Source organism: Miscanthus floridulus, unplaced genomic scaffold, assembly GCF_019320115.1.
Source record: "Miscanthus floridulus cultivar M001 unplaced genomic scaffold, ASM1932011v1 fs_106_7_8, whole genome shotgun sequence".
Lineage (NCBI taxonomy): Eukaryota > Viridiplantae > Streptophyta > Magnoliopsida > Poales > Poaceae > Miscanthus > Miscanthus floridulus.
Genome location: NW_027096193.1, coordinates 11,095 through 28,083, shown reverse-complemented (window position 1 = coordinate 28,083; position 16,989 = coordinate 11,095). Strand labels below are relative to the sequence as shown.

The 16,989-nt window shown below is 46.5% G+C and overlaps 2 protein-coding genes across 2 annotated transcripts; both read right to left on the bottom strand.

Annotated features, from left to right (window-relative positions):
* Window positions 1-2,358: 2,358 nt before the first annotated feature.
* LOC136530327 (cinnamoyl-CoA reductase 1-like) lies at window positions 2,359-5,576 on the bottom strand. Its single transcript, XM_066523092.1, has 6 exons — window positions 5,441-5,576; window positions 5,179-5,348; window positions 4,860-5,048; window positions 3,633-3,795; window positions 3,341-3,527; window positions 2,359-2,491 (listed from the first exon to the last, which is right to left on the bottom strand). Exons 1-6 carry the CDS (start codon window positions 5,574-5,576, stop codon window positions 2,359-2,361), a joined length of 978 nt encoding a protein of 325 aa, XP_066379189.1.
* A 5,076-nt stretch (window positions 5,577-10,652) lies between these two features.
* LOC136530326 (cinnamoyl-CoA reductase 1-like) lies at window positions 10,653-15,440 on the bottom strand. Its single transcript, XM_066523091.1, has 6 exons — window positions 15,245-15,440; window positions 14,280-14,449; window positions 13,593-13,778; window positions 11,771-11,933; window positions 11,327-11,516; window positions 10,653-10,892 (listed from the first exon to the last, which is right to left on the bottom strand). Exons 1-6 carry the CDS (start codon window positions 15,366-15,368, stop codon window positions 10,760-10,762), a joined length of 966 nt encoding a protein of 321 aa, XP_066379188.1. The 5' UTR covers window positions 15,369-15,440; the 3' UTR covers window positions 10,653-10,759.
* Between the last annotated feature and the right edge of the window lie 1,549 nt (window positions 15,441-16,989).

Below are 16,989 nucleotides of genomic sequence, written 5' to 3'. Positions count from 1 at the left end.
ATCTACATAGTACCGTCCAACAGTTGATCGGTACAGGTGGGTCGATCGCTATAAGTTTATCCCGACGCCACTATCAGCAACACAATGGGTCAGTCGGTATAGATCTATAGCGATCGACCGTAGGTCGCTATACCCTCTTATACCAACCCTCCATAGGACGCTATAGATAGGTTGTGATATAGTGGAAGTGGATGAGCCAACCAGAGAACTTAATTTTCCCAGGTAGTCTACAGCCCCAGATAAGAGAAGGCCCCAGCAATTCATCATCTCTAGCATGGAGGACCTTGTAGGCTCCTTGGTTAGTGAAGGGGGTGAAGTGGGAAGGTCGAGACGCCTCTGGTCAAGGGTGTCGAGGAGCTAAACCCCGACGAATGGCGTTGAGTTCAGCAGAAGCGCAGTGGGAAAGTCTTGGTTGAAGAACGTTACCAATCCCTAAGGCAAGGACATCTTTCACACTTGCGAAAGGCCTGTGGCAGTGTGAGAAGAGAGCAGGAAAACAGGCCGCAAGAGATTGAGACCCTGTCCATCTGTCAAGCCAAAAGGAAGTGCCGGCGCCATCCATAGTCAAAAATATTTCTTTCTAGTAACTACTTAATACCTTAGGTTAGTGCTATTGGAGTATTATGTATGATTATTAACTTATGGGAATAACTAGCACTCGGACGTCCGGCGCTAGGCCCACGTCCGGATGTAGCTCCGCCGCACCCTGTCTGGCCCCCGTGTAATAGAGCGTCTACATAATAGGGGAGCCCGCCTGCTCGCCACGTCCGCAGAGGGTCTCAACCTCATCGTGCTTGCGTTACCTCCATAGCTAGGTTTTGCATCTCCATCACTCGGGGAGATGCCACAAGCTTCTGCTCCAGGATTCCGTCAGGGCCAGCGGAGGTAGCATGTCGTATGGGAATGGGCCACGTGCACCAGCGCAGACAGCTACACGTCCTCCGGTGGAGCGCTACCGCCAGCTTATAGCCAACGCCGCCATGGCTCCCCGCACTAATTCTCTCTTCCTCGCTAAACAACCCTACGTTGAGATCTATTTTTGCAACACCGGATGAAACAATTGCAACATACGATTGAAACAGATAAAACATTTAGAACATACACCTGCAACATAGTCATTATAACATATGCAACATCCGGATAGAACACTTGCAACATATGTCTAAAACAGACAAAACATATGGAACATGTTGTTGCAACATGTGTGAAACATATGCAAACACCCAGATCAAAACGCTTGCAACGTATGTCTGGAACAGATGAAACATTTTGAACAAACGCTTGCAACATGCCTCTGAAACACTTGCAACATGTGCAACATCCCCGATTTACTTTTACAACATCCATAAAAGCAACTGCAACATACCTTTGAAACGACTGAAACACCTAAAACATACATTTGCAACATAGTAGAGGGAAAGCCTGGGCTGGTCGATTCCAGCCATCGGGGTCGAAGCCGGCCGCGAGCGGCGGCGCATGAGCACCACTAGCACCCAGTACCTGTGGTGTGCGCGAGCACCACCACCAACCAGCGCCACTAGCACCGGCCTTGGCTCAGCCTGGCGAGCGGTGCGTGCTACGAGAGGGAGTGTGCGGCGCGGCACATGGCCGAAGCGAGAAGCGAGGTGCGGATGGGGCACGTGACGGGCGGGGCAGAGGAGCGAGGAGCGAGCGGCGCAGGTGGGGCGCGCGGCAGCGCAGGAGCGAGCGGCGCAAGGTTAGGGCGCGGTGGGGAGAACGCCGAGCAGAGTGAGCCAGCGGTGTCCAGATGAGAATAAGAGATGGAGGTAGTCAAAGTTGTGGTGCTCGTCACGCCACGTGTCTGTCCGGAGCGAGTAGCTAGGACGTCTTGTTTGTAGGATTATCGTTAACTTATTATTCTATTTTTCTAGACCGTCAATGCCTATTGTAGAATTATACAGGCCTTGGATTTCGCCGGCACAACCCTAGTCTCAGGCATCCGATTTTAGGCGTCTTGTCGGGCGGTGCCCGGCAGTACGGTGTGGGCATTTTTCAATATTTTAATCAATTTTTACCATTGGTTCTAAGCTGGGGATGATGAAGATGATCATCACTGTCAAATTTAGCACGAAGTCAGCGGTGATGAGGATTCTATAGTAGTACATGACTTCCTTGATTCATGATATTCAAATTAAAGACTCCAACAATAACATACCTTCATATAAATTTGATATACTTATTATTGCTATTGCCCAAATGCCGCTTATTACATGAAAAAACTTTGATCCCTTTTGATACTTACATTACTCATCCCAATTATCGATCAAAGACAATGATGTACTGTATGAGGCAACGACTTTGATTTTCAAATGCGACAGGGAATGAAGTAGTGTTTCCTCAATCCAAGACACCTGCTGCCTTGAAGGATTCAACGCTGTCCCTGAGGGTCTCCTCAAACGGCCTGAATTTCCAGCCAAGCGCCTGCAACTTCTTGGAACTGAATGGAGGCTCGTGGCTCACTTGGACGAACCTGCCATTGGTTGGGGAACAAAATATGTATATGCAGTACGTCAGATTGCATTGACCATGCCATTTCAAATTCACCCACCATGCCCCAAGAGAAATCAAAACTTCAATGGAACAGCATGAGCAACAACATAAGATAAGTACTAAGCAGGATCACTGTCACTATTATGACATTCTAATTGTTGTTTGGGGTTTTGCAGAGTGTGCGTGCCGCACACGGAACCACAGCAACTTGGGCTGGGCAGGGTATGCTTACATGAGAAGCACTTATGACATTCTAATTGAACCGGCCCTGAAGATCGATTTTGACCGTTAGTAAAAATCATTCCTTTACTTGTGTCAGAGCTCTTCTCCATGAGAGGTCACATGATAATGGCCCCGTTCGCTTGTCTTATGAGCCGTATTATTTCAGCGAACGAATAGTGTTTTTCTCTCACAACAAATCAGCGAACAGTACTTTCAGCCATGGTTTTTCAGCAAAGCGAACAGGGCCAACATCCTTACATGCTCCTTTTTCCAATTTAGCAGTTTGATATAAGACTCCATGCTCTTAGGATTACTAATTTCACAAAGCACAGCACAGCATATAGCATAATGGGTTATGTCCTGCCTTTCCAAGCAACAAAGAACACTAGTACGACATTCTAAGTACACTTGGATACTTATAATCAAAAGTACCACAATTACCTTGACCGCTTGACGTCATGTGCAACATTAACTAGTTTTTCGCACACTTGGATACTAATAATCAGAACTAAACGAAACTGAGTTTAGACAAACTTAGATTAACTTATATGTATGATCGGAGTTTGGAAGAAGCAACACGATTGCTGATAATCAAGAACAGGCTTACTTGGTGGCATATTGATAAGTCGGGTACCAGCTCTTGAGTAGCTTTATGACATCAGATACCAGCCTTGGGTGCGAATTGCAGATATACCTCCCAGATGCCGCCGGACTCTCGTACACTAGGAGAAGAGCATCAGCGACATCGCGAACATCCACAAAGTGTCTCAGTTTCATTTTCACCAAGCGATCTCCTGTAAAGACATAACACAAACCACATTTCAGGTCTCAAATTAATCCAACAGGATGTGCTACAAATTGTGCAAGAATTCATCAAAGGAAAGAAAAAAGTAGTAAACCTTTGAGGAAATCAACCACGACCGAACTGCTCGCGTTCAGTGTGGGTTGCAGCAAGGGCCCAATCACCAGTGATGGGCAGACTGACACCACATCGATCCCAGTTCTCTTGGCGTAATCAAATGCCTCCCGCTCTGCCAGTGTCTTGGAAAGGCAATACCAGTTCTGGAAGAGTGAAGAAATTGGGAGAGAACAAAATTAGAATGTGTGTGAAAAATCACATGTTTTGCAGGTTTTAAAAGGAAAAGTTAAGAACCCTTCCAATCAGAATAATATGCATTCCTTGCTGTCCGAATGACCTATAATCCAGCTGGCCCGTTGGAGTGCTTGATTAGGCACAATTAATACAAGTGATTATTTGTCTCTGATTCTCTGGCTGAAGTCACTGACATTACAGTACAATAGCTGAATATGCACTTTTCCCTACAAAAGTTTTAACCAAAATCGATCTAGCTAGCACCAAAGCACAAGCAGCATCCCTATCATTGTCACTCGACAGTCGACATCCAGTGATTATATGTACTTTTCTGTACGAAGGTTTCTTTCCGCGAACACATAGGAAAACTATGTGTCATTATGTCAAAGGAGAGAGATAGCTTTGGTTACGACCTACTATAGACACAACAAAGCAATCAGTTAATAAAACATGCGCGTGTGTGCCACGCGTAAGGGTTTGTTTGACACAGGGATTATATATGGGCCAGTTTGTTTCAGGACCTCACTTTGCCACGCCACACATGCGACTGCAACAAAAGTAAGACTGTTTATTTGATTAACAGGTTAGTTGTGGTGTGCCACAAGTTTCTCAACTATTCACGTATCAATTCTCGCTACAATTGTGGCGTCCATTTTCTTTGGCTCATCTGCGGCGGCGGTACAACCAACGTGGCATGTGTTGGTGGTAGAGATGGCAGTGGGCCCCGATCGCCTATTCTGTGTGGAGAATTCTCCTTTTAGGAGACAGGGACGAGACCAATTTAATCTCTACTCGAATTGAAACAGAAATAATTTAGTTCCTGTCGGGTTTACGGAGACAGGGATGGAAAACCATCCCCTGTTCCCGTTCCCCATATGCATGCCCAACGAACTCGGTCTTAGTTGGTGGAGAACCAAATAGGGCCTAAGTTCATCAATCAACTCATATTTGTTGATGAAACATGGGTAACACAATATTAATATCAAATTTCCCAGAGGGCACGCATGCAAAAGGGTTCCAGTTGGTTTGTGACCTCAGTGGTTCTGCAGAGGTCGACGTCAGACCAGCAACCTTCGTCCATGACCTTGCACTCGCCCCACTCAGGTTTTATCATCACAGCCGAGAGAGACGACACCACGACGACCCTCTTGACTACCTCGGCCTCGGAGCACGCCCTGAGGACATTCATGGTGCCCGTCACGGCAGGAGCCAGAATCTCGACCTGCAACAACAACAACATATGGAGACGTACGTACGGTGACTGTCTGTCTCCGATGGAGATCACACGAATTGAAAAGGCATGCATTGCATTGTCGAGGCAGAGGGGAGAAAGGGCGCGAGAGTGCTGGTGCCTCGGGGTCAGTGAGGGCATAGTCGGGGACGGGGCAGGCCACGTGGAAGACGCCGCCGCAGCCTGCGATGGCCGCCGCCACGCTGCCGTAGTCGAGCAGGTCGGCCTTCAATAGCCGCAGCCGCTCCGCGGCGCCGTCCAGCCCCAGCAGGTGCGCGTTCTTGGCGTCGCCTGCGCACGAATGGATCGTCATACACACACTCACTCAGTCGCTCAAGCTCCTCAGGACGGTGCCGTGGATCCTTTATCTATCAACAAGTTACCGGGATCGCGGACGGTGCCGTGGACCATGTATCGGCCGCCGGCGAGGAGGCGCTCGACGAGCCATGAGGCCACGAACCCGCCCGCGCCGGTCACGCACACCGTCTTCATCGTCGTTCCCCCGCCTGCTGCCTCCATTGCTACATACCATAACAATTAATTAATTTACCTTTCCTTAGTAGTCGTATTTATCTATTTATTATATTTCTATATCTTGTACATACCATAACAATGATATTGAGCTAGGAATGCGCTGGAGCTACTTTAGGAATTCCATTCCACAACAAAAATTTGCTGCTTTTCTTTAGTTATATTATATTTTAATACGATGCTACAGTACAAAAACGTTGCTTGCAGATACTGCGATCGTGCCATCTTGTACAGTGTATACTTCATACAAAAACGTTGCTGGGTGCATGCGTATATACAACAAAAGGGGAACCTGTTCCTGTGGGCGGCCTGTGTGTTTTTTTTTTTTTTTTTTTGCACATGTCCCTGAGCCTGAGCACGCCAGATTACGAGAAAGCATTATATCAGCAGTATTGAGTGGGACTTCACACTTCAGTACATCCTTGCTGATATTAATTATTCACTGGTATGCATGGGCCATGTTTAGATTGCAAAAAATTGCAACTCGATGAATAGTAGCGTTTTCGTCTTATTTGGTAAATATTGTCCAATCATGGACCAACTAAGCTCAAAAGATTCATCTCGTGATTTTCAACTAAACTGTGCAATTAGTTATTTTTTTTACCTACATTTAATACTCCATGCAAGCGGCTAAAAATTGATGTGATGGAAAAAGAGTGAAAAAACTTGGAATTTGGAGATGATCTAAACAAGGCCATGATATGCATCCATCCAAGAAAATAAAGTGAGAGCAAGGATAGTTCGGAACCATCCCTTTGCTGGCTATATTGTTAGAGATATTTTCCTTTTCGTATGTACTTGTTGTACAGCTCATTGGATACATTACTTCCTAACATATAGATTCTTTAGTTGTTGCATTAGCAGACAAGGGAACCTCTTAATATCGGCCTCGCGTACATATGGTGGGTTTACCTATTGCAACCAGGCAAAATTTTTTTCCTGGCCCGTCAGGGAAAATGGCTAATACCTTCAAAGAACGTCGTCCGTGACGGTTACCGTCAGAGATACGCCGTCAGGGATAAACTTACGGGAAAGTCCATCTTCCTGATAGAAAACCGTCATCAATTGATTCGGCGTCCGTTTTTCCTTTGCACTCCCATACCTGCTCAAAAGACTGCGCCTACAATCCAATTAGAACAAATTACATGTTGGTCCAATCACTCAAATCATCTGCTCCCTTGATGGAATCTACCTGCAAGAAGATACAGACTGGAATTTTGATGGGAAAGGAAGGGGAAGCAAACAAGGCCGAGCACCACTACCCTAAAATCTTGTGGCATGCATATCTACAAGCTTCTTTTTGTGTATGATTTGGAGAGATGAGGATGATTTGGTAGGGAGAGGGAGATCAGAGGAGAGGTAGGGGTTGCCAGTGTACTATTGTAAGTACCTGCGACAGCGTGGCGGTCCTAGTGGCAGCATCGAGAAGTGAGAGCGGAGAGTGGCGATTGGCAGCGCCGGCGGCCCAACGAGTATAGCGGCGGCTGTCAAAGGAGTTGGGCATGGGGGCGCTTGTGTTCGGCATTAGACCATCAACGGTGGAGGTCTTGGCGCCGGCGCCCGACGGCGAGGAATGAGAGGGGGCCAGTGCTTTTGTGAGGACGAAGGTACCATAGAGATGAACATATTTGGGGGAGATCGAGAGAAGTTGCGGCCTCTAGGGCGGAGGTGAGGATAAGGTTGGCGGAATTCTTTTTATCTAGCGCGCTTCGTACTTGAGCTGTCCACGCCTTTTTTAGCCCTTCTCTCTGATATGTGGGCCAGAAAGGCGATTGGAGTGCGCGCTGAGTTCTCAGAACCTTGTGTCGGGCACGCGTATGGGTCCGTGACGGTGGCAAAAGTTTACCCCGTTGGTACGCTGGCAACGTAGGAGAAGCTGGATGTGCTCGTGAAGGAGGTTGCAAACCTAGGGGAGTACTTGATGCGACAGGGAAAAATGGTTTTGGGTTGTGGCTCCCTTTGTCAGAGCTCCAGCCAAGAAATTTTGGAGCGAAGGACTCCTAGCTCTAGAAAAATATGTGGTTCTTTATTTTTAAAAGGCAACGGGGACGAACAGTCCCCACCAGATTATATTACCACAGAATCTAGGCTTAGCATGGTGGGTGGAGGATATGAATCCCGAAAATTGGCTTGGAGCCAGAGGTTACAGCATGGGAGAGTAGTTACATCCAAGCAATTGAACTCCAAAAACTAGCTAGAACATGAGAGTTTCGAGGCAAGCGACATTGCCATAGTCTTGCTGTGGATCTGCATGTAGCAACTAATCTGTCCACGCTTGGAGCTAAACCTCAGAACACAACAGCATGGCGGTGCTTCCATAATTCCCAGCAGCACAGGAGGAGAATGGTCGAGGTGGCTCTCTGTGGAACCCCATCCGGCACACCTAAGTTGTTTAGTTGAGCTCTTTCTTTATTAATTATAGCCAAAATTGGAGTATCAAGGTTCTTAGTTTTAGCAAATTAATAAACTTCAGATTTGAGGCAGATTTTTGGGTTCGAGCTATGCCACACAGAGCTAAAAAGACACTCATGGGGCCAAATGGCAAGCCCTAATAAAATAATTATTTTCCTAATCCTCGTACCATCAACCACAAAATTCCCTTGATCAAAACATGCAGACAACAATACAACGACACAAAGGCCCTTCTTCCATCTCAAATGAATGAATTCTAACAAATCGTGACAAACTCCCCTCTCACCTCCTTTCAAAAAAAAAACTCCCCTCTCACCCACTTCATCGGTTGTCCCTCTTTCCTATTTAGCTAGTCAAGGTCCGAAGCAGCTTCCGAAGGATACTAAAATTTTGAACAAGTTCAATAAAAACTTCCCATTCTAAAACTTCTGAAATAATTTTAAAACCATTTAACCAATCTAGAAATCTCTAAATAGTTCAAAGAAAATTTAACCCTGTGTGGCTCCGTGTCGTCTCTACGTGTGGCGATGCGCTATCGCCGCCGAAGGGCCCTTCCTTTGCTTGCTCCCTGGCCGTCGCCGCCGCTCTGTGAGCGGCGGCGACGGCCGCGGTGGCGCCCAAAAAGGCCGCCATCCACTGCCCCCCCTCCGCTGCTCTCCCTCATCCTCGCTCTCCTACAGCCTCTCTCTCCTCCTCCGGTTGGCGGGTGACTAGCGGCGTGGTCTAAGCTCACCGAGGACGGATCCGGTGCCCTCCACACTGGATCTACGACCTCTGAAACTCCATTGTCCGTGTGCTTGCTCGGTTGTTTGGGGCCATGGTGGCGGCGGCAGGGGCGTGCCGCACCAGTCTAGCTTGCTCTTTGCGTAGCTGCTGCATTGCGTCTAGCGAGGGACACGCCCCTCTTGAGAGCTTGCGGTGGCAGTGGGGGTCGGCAACGGCCGTGGCGATCACCGTGATGGCCTCCCGTGTGGCAGCGTTCTAGGCGGCGGGCCTCATGGTGTGCCCGATGAGGTGTTGGGCTAGGCGGGGCTTTTGGGCAACCTCCCCGGCTCTGTGGCCTAATGGATTCTGGGTGAAACATGCCCTCCTTCTTGCTCTGGGCCTGCGGCGATGGCGCAGCTTGCGTCATTTACTTTCTTGGAGGCATCGTTGAAAATTCCGTTCGTCGTGCGTGCCTGTGTGTCACTCCCCTACTCGTGTGCTTCGTTCCAATGATGGTGGCGTCTGCGGATGTCGCTCCCCTTCATTTTTGGCATTGTTGGGGCACTCCTATGGCCAGGCCTCTGCTCCATCTTCCGCTTCTCTCGTCGGAGCTGCTCCTTGTTGTGTTATGCCTGCGTGTGTTTCAAGCTCCTCTTTGCAATAGTCTATCTAGCTGTAATGCTTGGTGTTGCCGCAGTCTAGGTTTTATGTAGCAGATACTTTGCAAGCACAAACCAATAACTAGCCACACCCTCTATTTATAAGCCCACAAGCCAAACTAATCATTGGCACCTTTACACAGTTTCTGCGTGTCACGATTCGATCATGACATTGTCATTTTCATAAGCATCATATGCATTTTAAAAACTACATTTGCACTAAACTGAATTTTCTGGGTGTTGCCATCTTCCCACAGACCGTCCGGTACACCTCCGGACCATTCACGAAAGCATGTCCATAGACTTAACAATTTTCACAAACTTAGTGTCCCCGCGGACCATCCAGCACACCCACGGACCGCTCGCCAGATCACTTCATGCACAATAGTGAGCTATCCTCACTAGGGCATTCCTAGCCCCACCTGTCAGCACAGTCGTCTCCACTTCGTAAGTTGCTTCACCGGCTGCAGGACACACTCACTCACTCTCCTACACTCTCCACTTCACTCCCTCTCTCTAGTTCATCTCTGCCTCTCTCTAGAACCCCCTTGAGAAATGTAAGCACACAACCTAGGTACATAATATAAGTGCAGAAGCTTAAGAGAGGTATAGAATGCAAACTCCTATTGATGAAGGTATTGAGAAGCTCATGCTCCCCTCTAGTCGTTGTTGGACTCCCTCGCAAGAACCAAGCTCTAGGTTGAGTAACTCCAATGAGTCCGTGGGCCTTCCCCATGCAGAAGTGAGTCAACACCAGGTCCACGCTCTCTAAGTAAAAGCTAGACGGTCATGCCACAAACATGGTTAGTGTGATCTTGTAAGAGTAAGACTACTATGCCCCTAGTGTACAAGTATGCTGCACGCAAACACCGGGTGGCAAATCCATGGTCATTCAGATGACACTTCCTGTGTTCATTCTTTTCTCCGTGGCAACATGACCTTCATCCAACGTCTTATAAAATTGTTTTGGTTGTCTTCTATCAAAACCTTGTCTCCGTCCATAAATTCCCTCCTGACAACAGGTTCACCGTCGAATTTGGCTTGTATTTTTCTGTTAATGGTCTCAGGACATAGCACATGATTCTACGTCTCCACTCTTCACCGTCGCCCCTGCAGCACACTGGTATCGGCTTGGTCATCCCAAGTTAAGTGCAATAGTGCAAGATAGTACATTTCTAGCTCTATCAATGGTAAATACGCCAGAAGCCATGCAACAGTCAGCATTGGCCTGCTCATTTCGTACGGAAGCCCCAGATAACACTGAAAAAAATACAGTGCTATTCCAACATGATGCAATTATTGAATCTGTTATCAACATGTTCTGTTTCACGGTTTACATGAACCAGATAGGGATTGGACTGTTGGAACTGCTGTTTCACTGTCCCAGTTGGATGCTCAATTCAGGATGCCAAATGCTTTGTAGGATTCAACACTATCACGGAGGGTTTCCTCTGTAGGCCTGAAGGTCCACCCTAGCTTCTGAAGTTTCTCAGAACTGTATATGGAGTTGTCATCCGTTTCAACAAAGCTAAAAAACATTGAAATACGAAAATATAAGTCCCAACCAAGTCAAGAGAGAGCAAAACTGAAAGGAAGAACAATACAAGAATTCAACAGTTCACCAAAACATTCAGAGTTAAAATCAAATCTCCCAAATTTCTGTGGATGCATGGAAGTATCTAAAAGATATGAATGTCATACCCACATCAAACTTACTTAAGTTCAGTAGACACCTCATCTTACCTAATGGTGTGATTACACAATGAGTTCAAGAAGTATCATAACATAAACAAACAGTAGAGTTTTTTGTTGTTAAATCAGTGGCATTTTAGCATCCTTCTCTTCCAAGGCCATTCTGCCAGCAAGTATTTATTGATGTGTCGATAAAAATCAGCTGATGAGGTTAAGAGGGGAACGAAACTCAATGCATAGAGACAAAACTATTTCAGAGGTGAGACTTACTTTTTGGGATAAGAGTAAGTTGGATATAAGGTCTTCAATATGTTTATCATATCAGAAACTTTTATTGGATTTGAACTGCAGATGTATCGTCCAGACGCTTCTGGTTTTTCATAAGCCAGAAGAAGAGCATCGGCAACATCACGAACATCCACCATATTTCTGAGTCTATTTTCAACAGTCTCACGATCTCCTGCAGAAGAAATGTATGTACTTAAAAAATAACTAAACCGCTAAATTAAGTAGGCTAATTGAAGCTTGTTCTTAAGTATATAAAGTACTTTGCAGCAATTGATCAATGTGCTTTATGGATAATCAGAAATAAACAATAGACAAACACTATTGACTAGATTATCATTTTAATTTTTTAATTATATAACTGAACGCAAACCAGTAGAAAACTAACATAACATAGGAGTAGAAAACTAACATAGGATTAACCTATACCTTTGAAATAATTAAGGAGTATTTTACTACTTGCATTTACTATAGACTGCATCAAGGGTCCAAATACGAAGGACGGGCAAATAGTTACAACATCCAGCCCTGTTTTTGCTGCATAAGCAAAAGCCTCACGTTCGGACAGAGTTTTGGAAAGGTAATACCAATCCTGCACGATAAAACAAATATCTTTTTAGGCAAGCCAGATCAGCAAGAAGAAACACAAGAATAGCAACATTTTTCTGTGGTTAGTACAAGGACATTATATGACACAGCAAATTAACTGTTAAGCTTAAAGGAAGCTGAGCTTAGCTCAGTTGGTCGAGGGTGTTGATGTATGCCCAAACCACCCAGGTTCAAGTTCTCATTGAGGCGAATTTGGGAGCCTATTTTCTTCTTAATAAATTCCACCTAGGGCCTCTAGCTGAGTTGGTTAGGTGGCTTGAGTAGCACTCCTTAAGAAACAGCAGGGGCGAACCCCTACTGAATAAAAATATATATTAGAAAAAAGTTAAACAACTGAACAAACAAAGAAAAGGAAGCTAGGTTTACACAAAAAAAAATCTAGCCAGTCACTTATAAGGGGGAAATAACTCATCTTCGCACGATGCGAAACGAACTCATGAATGAACTTGGATTTGCAAGCCTGCACAGAAAGCGAGATTTGACTAAACATGCAGTAATTCCCACTACCCAAATACTCCAAGCGAGTAAAACAATGATCTCCATGAAGAAAGAAACTGCTAGGTTCTCCTTGAAAGCTTGTAACACAAGATGTGGATCAATCAACTGAGGCACTTGCAGCAAAACTAGACTCCAAGAATCCAAAGCAAAGGGGCAGTGAAGAAGCAGATGTTAGCAAAGAACACAATCATAGGAGGGCAAATCCATGTTATGACGTTGAAGCAAACCTCGCGTGCTTAGTCTGTCTTTCATAAGCATCCAGTGTAAAGTTGTGTGCCCCACTAATACTTTATAAGCGTGAGAAGAGGAGAAATTACGGTTGCCCTAGATATAATGCAACTGGTCTCACTCTTCAATAGTGCCATATTGTTGTGCTTCAACTCGAGACCTTAATATTGATCAAAAGCTTGCACCAAGAGAGGCAGGTGGAAGAGTTTGTGTAAATTTTCTAGTTGGATTGCTTGTTGAAAAGATATTTTTGTTCATAACAAAGGAGAAGAGTTCAGGAAATTGCAGCTGTGGCACCAACCCATCCCACAGATCTTGCCAAAGAAAACTAGTTCGATCATCTCCAATGATTGGGGAGGCCAAACCTTTGTAAATATTGAGGAGCTTAACTATATCCCTCCACCAAAATGATCCTTTATTTGCAAAAATTGGAAGAGTCCCATTCCCATAATAATTCTCCCACACCAAACTGACCCAAGGGAGATCTATTCTATTCAAGAATTTATGAAGAGTTTTTAGGAGAAGGCATTGTGCGTTGATAGATTGATGACTCCTAGACCTCCTTTTTTTTACTTGCGGACTATTGGCCTGCCTTACATGGTTTCTTTGAGTTAAGCTTCCCTTTTGGAAGTGCAACAAGAAAAATAAGGATATAATGCATGAATAGGAAATAAGGGGTTTCAAACCATATGGACTATGAGGATTAACTGTAAATTAAGATTGCAATCTTGACACAAAAACATACTAATCAGTTCATCCCCCAATTTGGCCAAAAAGGAACTCAGAGAAGTTAAACTTTCATGCAGGAATGTCAAAAGATAATTCTTGTGATAGTGCAAGATAATTCTTTTCCTCTATGCTATGTCGTCATTTGCACAAGCAACACCATTGCTTTACTAAGGGACAACTGTATCACCTCATTCTTCCTGCAGTAATCCTCATCTGACCAACAGTCTTCATCAAAGGCCTTGTCCTTAGGCCAGTTAGGGTTACTGAATACAGCTGCAACAGCAGACACCACCACAACTCGCTTAACTTTTGCCTCATAGCAAGCCTTTAACACATTGGTTGTTCCTACTACAGCAGGACCTATGACCTCCACCTGTATGTCAGAAATATTTGGTGAGAGGCAAGAAAAGGATAAATTATCATATCACGTGCTCATTAATAAACTAACCAATTTTTACATGTCTACAGGTAGAACCAGATAGCTAAGCCACAATGATGCTGCGCAGGCAAGAAATGATAAAACATTGTCTGTTGCCACTAATTGAGTTGCAGTTAAACACAGATGCCCTTAAGAAATGATCAAATGTTGCATATCTCACGCTTGTTTCAAGATACTAAATGAATTCAGCATGTCTCATATGAATTAGAATAATTTGAGGACATTCTGAATTTTTTCCTGGTTTATGAAAATAGATGCTAAAGAAAATTCCATGTCAGGTTAGAATTATAGCTTGAAGACTTGGAAGCAAAGCCTTGCCAGGACCCAGGAGTAGCATTGGTTGCAGCCTTTGAAATAACTGTGTTCTGCGCCTCCTTATTTAACCTCAAAACTTCAGGAGACAAAATATGAAATAGATGTTCTTGACAAATTCACCTCAGGGTTGGAGGACCGACCGGAAGGGACAGGGCTAGCTACATGGAAGACACCCTCACAGCCAGCAATTGCTGATGCAACACTGCTGTAGTCCAACAAATCAGCCTTGAGAAGCTGCAACCTTTCCCCAGCTCCTTCCAGCGCCTTGAGATGAGCATTCTTGCTAGCACCTAGAGCACAAACAAGATATATCTTTTTTTTTTTACCGGAGAAAAAGATACATCTTCATCATATATATAACAAATTTCTTGGTCCATGATAACAAAACAAAAATCTGCAGTGGCCTTCCACCACCCCGACGGAGACTGCGGCGGCCGTCCCGACCCCTACCCCAATGGCGGTCGAGGTGGCGCTCCAGGCCAGCGCGGATGGAGCACCTTGGCGGTGGCGCGGCCTAGCCCGCGCTCATGGCTCCGCCCACGGTGGCGGTGCTAACCTTCCTCAGCGGCGGCACCACCCTCCCCACCCCCAATCTACCTGCGGCGTCGGGCCCTTGTACTATCGGTGGCGGCGGCCTAGAATGAGGTGCGCCCGCGCACAGCGCCCAGGCGGTCGGCCTTCCCCAGCTCCCTTGCCGGCGTATCCCGCGAATCCATCGAGGAGGCTACGGATCCCACGGCATCTTCATCCGCCCCTCCGGCGGCGGCGCGGCCCGACCTGCGGGCACGGCATCCCTCGGTAGGCCCCTTGGTGGATCCGGTCACGACGTCCCCTCGCCGGATTCAGCTACGACGACGGCGCCCTCACACCACCCAGCTGCGACGTCTTCGGTTCTACATCGGCGGCGGCGTCCCCACTCCTCATCCACGACGACGGCAGCACCGCGCTCAAGAACGTTTAAACAGCTAGAAAATAGTTGATTCGTAAAAAAAAAAAATTGAAGTGCAATCCTTTTTAGACGGAGGGAGCACAAGAATCGCCAGCCGAGTGCCAAGAAGTCAGGGGGCGAGGTCTGAGAGCCTTACCAGGGTCGCGCACGGTGCCGCGGACCGTGTATTGGCCACGGGAGAGGAGGAGCTTCACCAGCCACGACGCGATGAAGCCGCCCGCGCCGGTCACGCATACGCTCTTCGCCGCCCGCGCCGCCATTGCCTTTTGGTTTAGCGCTGCCGCGGATGAAGAGAACTGTCGAAGTCGAGTAGTCGACGATCGACTCCAGTCCAGAGCCTTCTGATGTCGTAATTGTAACTGTTTTTTTATTGGTATTTTTTTTATCGAAGCCATTAGGATTCTTCGAAGTTGGAGAAATACCATTATAATTTAGGTATTCTGAAACATGCCATTATAATTTTGGAGTTGCTGGTGTTGGCCATTGTCTACGTATGTGAACAGCTCGGGCCCACTGTCAGGTCGAGGAAGGCGCACATGACTTCCGTATGGACATCGATGCCCTTCTTGCGTGTTACAAGCCGCCGCGCCCTCCCTCCCGTTCATTCCATCCCCCACCCATGCTCCTCTCCGTCTTCCTGTTCCTTTCCCTAAGAACCCTAACCCTAGACTGTAGCCGCCGCCGGAGACCCGCGGAGCTACGACAGCGACCTGCAGAGCTGCGACGATGACTTGTGCTCATCCTTCTCCGTTCCCCTCCTCCAAGAACCCTAACCCTAGAATCTAGCCATCATCCAAACCCCTGCCTTAGCCGACGTCGCAGCCCACGACGGAGCAGTCTGACACGGCCACCGCCGGTTCGATGGCGGCGCCCAACTTTGAAGCCATGGCCGGGAAGTGGAGTCGCAGCACCATGAAGGCAACTTTCAGTGGCTCGAGCTCGACGGCCAGTGGTAGAAGGGAGTGCCCCTTTTGCCATGTTGCTTTGGTCCGCATCCAGAGCAAGCAACCGGCGATAAAGGGCGAGTGGTACCTCAAGTGACGGTACAACATCAAGGTTATGATTTTTGATATTATTGTGCTCGCTGTGTGTTGATTTATCTCTGATTTATGCCCTTTGTTTCGATTGCAGGATGATGATAGTACCTGCCCATACATCCGCTCTGTGAAGGAGTATATGGCCTTGGAAATAGAGGAACGGAGGGTGCAGTCAGTGAAGGATGCAACTGGTGTTTGTTGCGCCGATTTGAAGGAAGAATTGGAACTGGTGAAGCAAACACTAGAAAGTGTTGTAGCAGAGGTTTGGAAAATAAAGATGCTACATGTTGAGGTGATGCCTGCAGTGAAGCCTGAAGTCGACAACAAGAACATGCCTGTAGTGAAGCCTAAAGTCGACAACAAGAACATGCAGATTGTGCTTGATTCTTCATTTCTAGTCGTTGTCTTTGTAGGATTTGTCGGTGTTCTGCTTTCTTCTTTTGTACCTTCGACATTTCACTTTCTTCTTTGTACTATTTTTTTCCAAGCAACCTCTTATCCTTACCACTTTAGGCCTACCTGGTCTTCTTCCAAGTAATGGTGGAAAACTTTAAATCCCAACTTAAAATGAGGCCACTGGGACCTGTCTGGCCTAGGTTCCACTCTCTGTTCATGTGTAGCTCTAAACTTTGCAACAGAGTAATACTCATGGACATAGTTAGAGATTTGGACTCCTCTGTTAGAGCAAATCCATGCCAGGGCGTGCTTGTAAGGCTTGCCAGTTATTTGTCATTTCCTGCAGGAACTCTTATGGTTTTTAAGATCCACTGTGTGCCTTTTCTGGTTGTTCCGGTCATCTAATATTGTGGCCTCTGTAATGCCATCATCACAGGTTGCAACCTTG

What these genes read in the sequence shown, in the direction of transcription:
- LOC136530327 (XM_066523092.1), bottom strand. Translation starts at nt 5,576, where the DNA reads ATGGAGGCAGCAGGCGGGGGAACGACGATGAAGACGGTGTGCGTGACC. An exon ending in ATGCCCTCACTGACCCCGAG is followed by an intron (nt 5,049 to 5,178) that starts GCACCAGCACTC and finishes TTGTTGTTGCAG; the next exon opens with GTCGAGATTCTGGCTCCTGC. An exon ending in CGTGGTTGATTTCCTCAAAG is followed by an intron (nt 3,528 to 3,632) that starts GTTTACTACTTT and finishes ATGTCTTTACAG; the next exon opens with GAGATCGCTTGGTGAAAATG.
- LOC136530326 (XM_066523091.1), bottom strand. Translation starts at nt 15,368, where the DNA reads ATGGCGGCGCGGGCGGCGAAGAGCGTATGCGTGACCGGCGCGGGCGGC. An exon ending in CGGCACCGTGCGCGACCCTG is followed by an intron (nt 14,450 to 15,244) that starts GTAAGGCTCTCA and finishes TTTGTGCTCTAG; the next exon opens with GTGCTAGCAAGAATGCTCAT. An exon ending in ACTCCTTAATTATTTCAAAG is followed by an intron (nt 11,517 to 11,770) that starts GTATAGGTTAAT and finishes TTTCTTCTGCAG; the next exon opens with GAGATCGTGAGACTGTTGAA.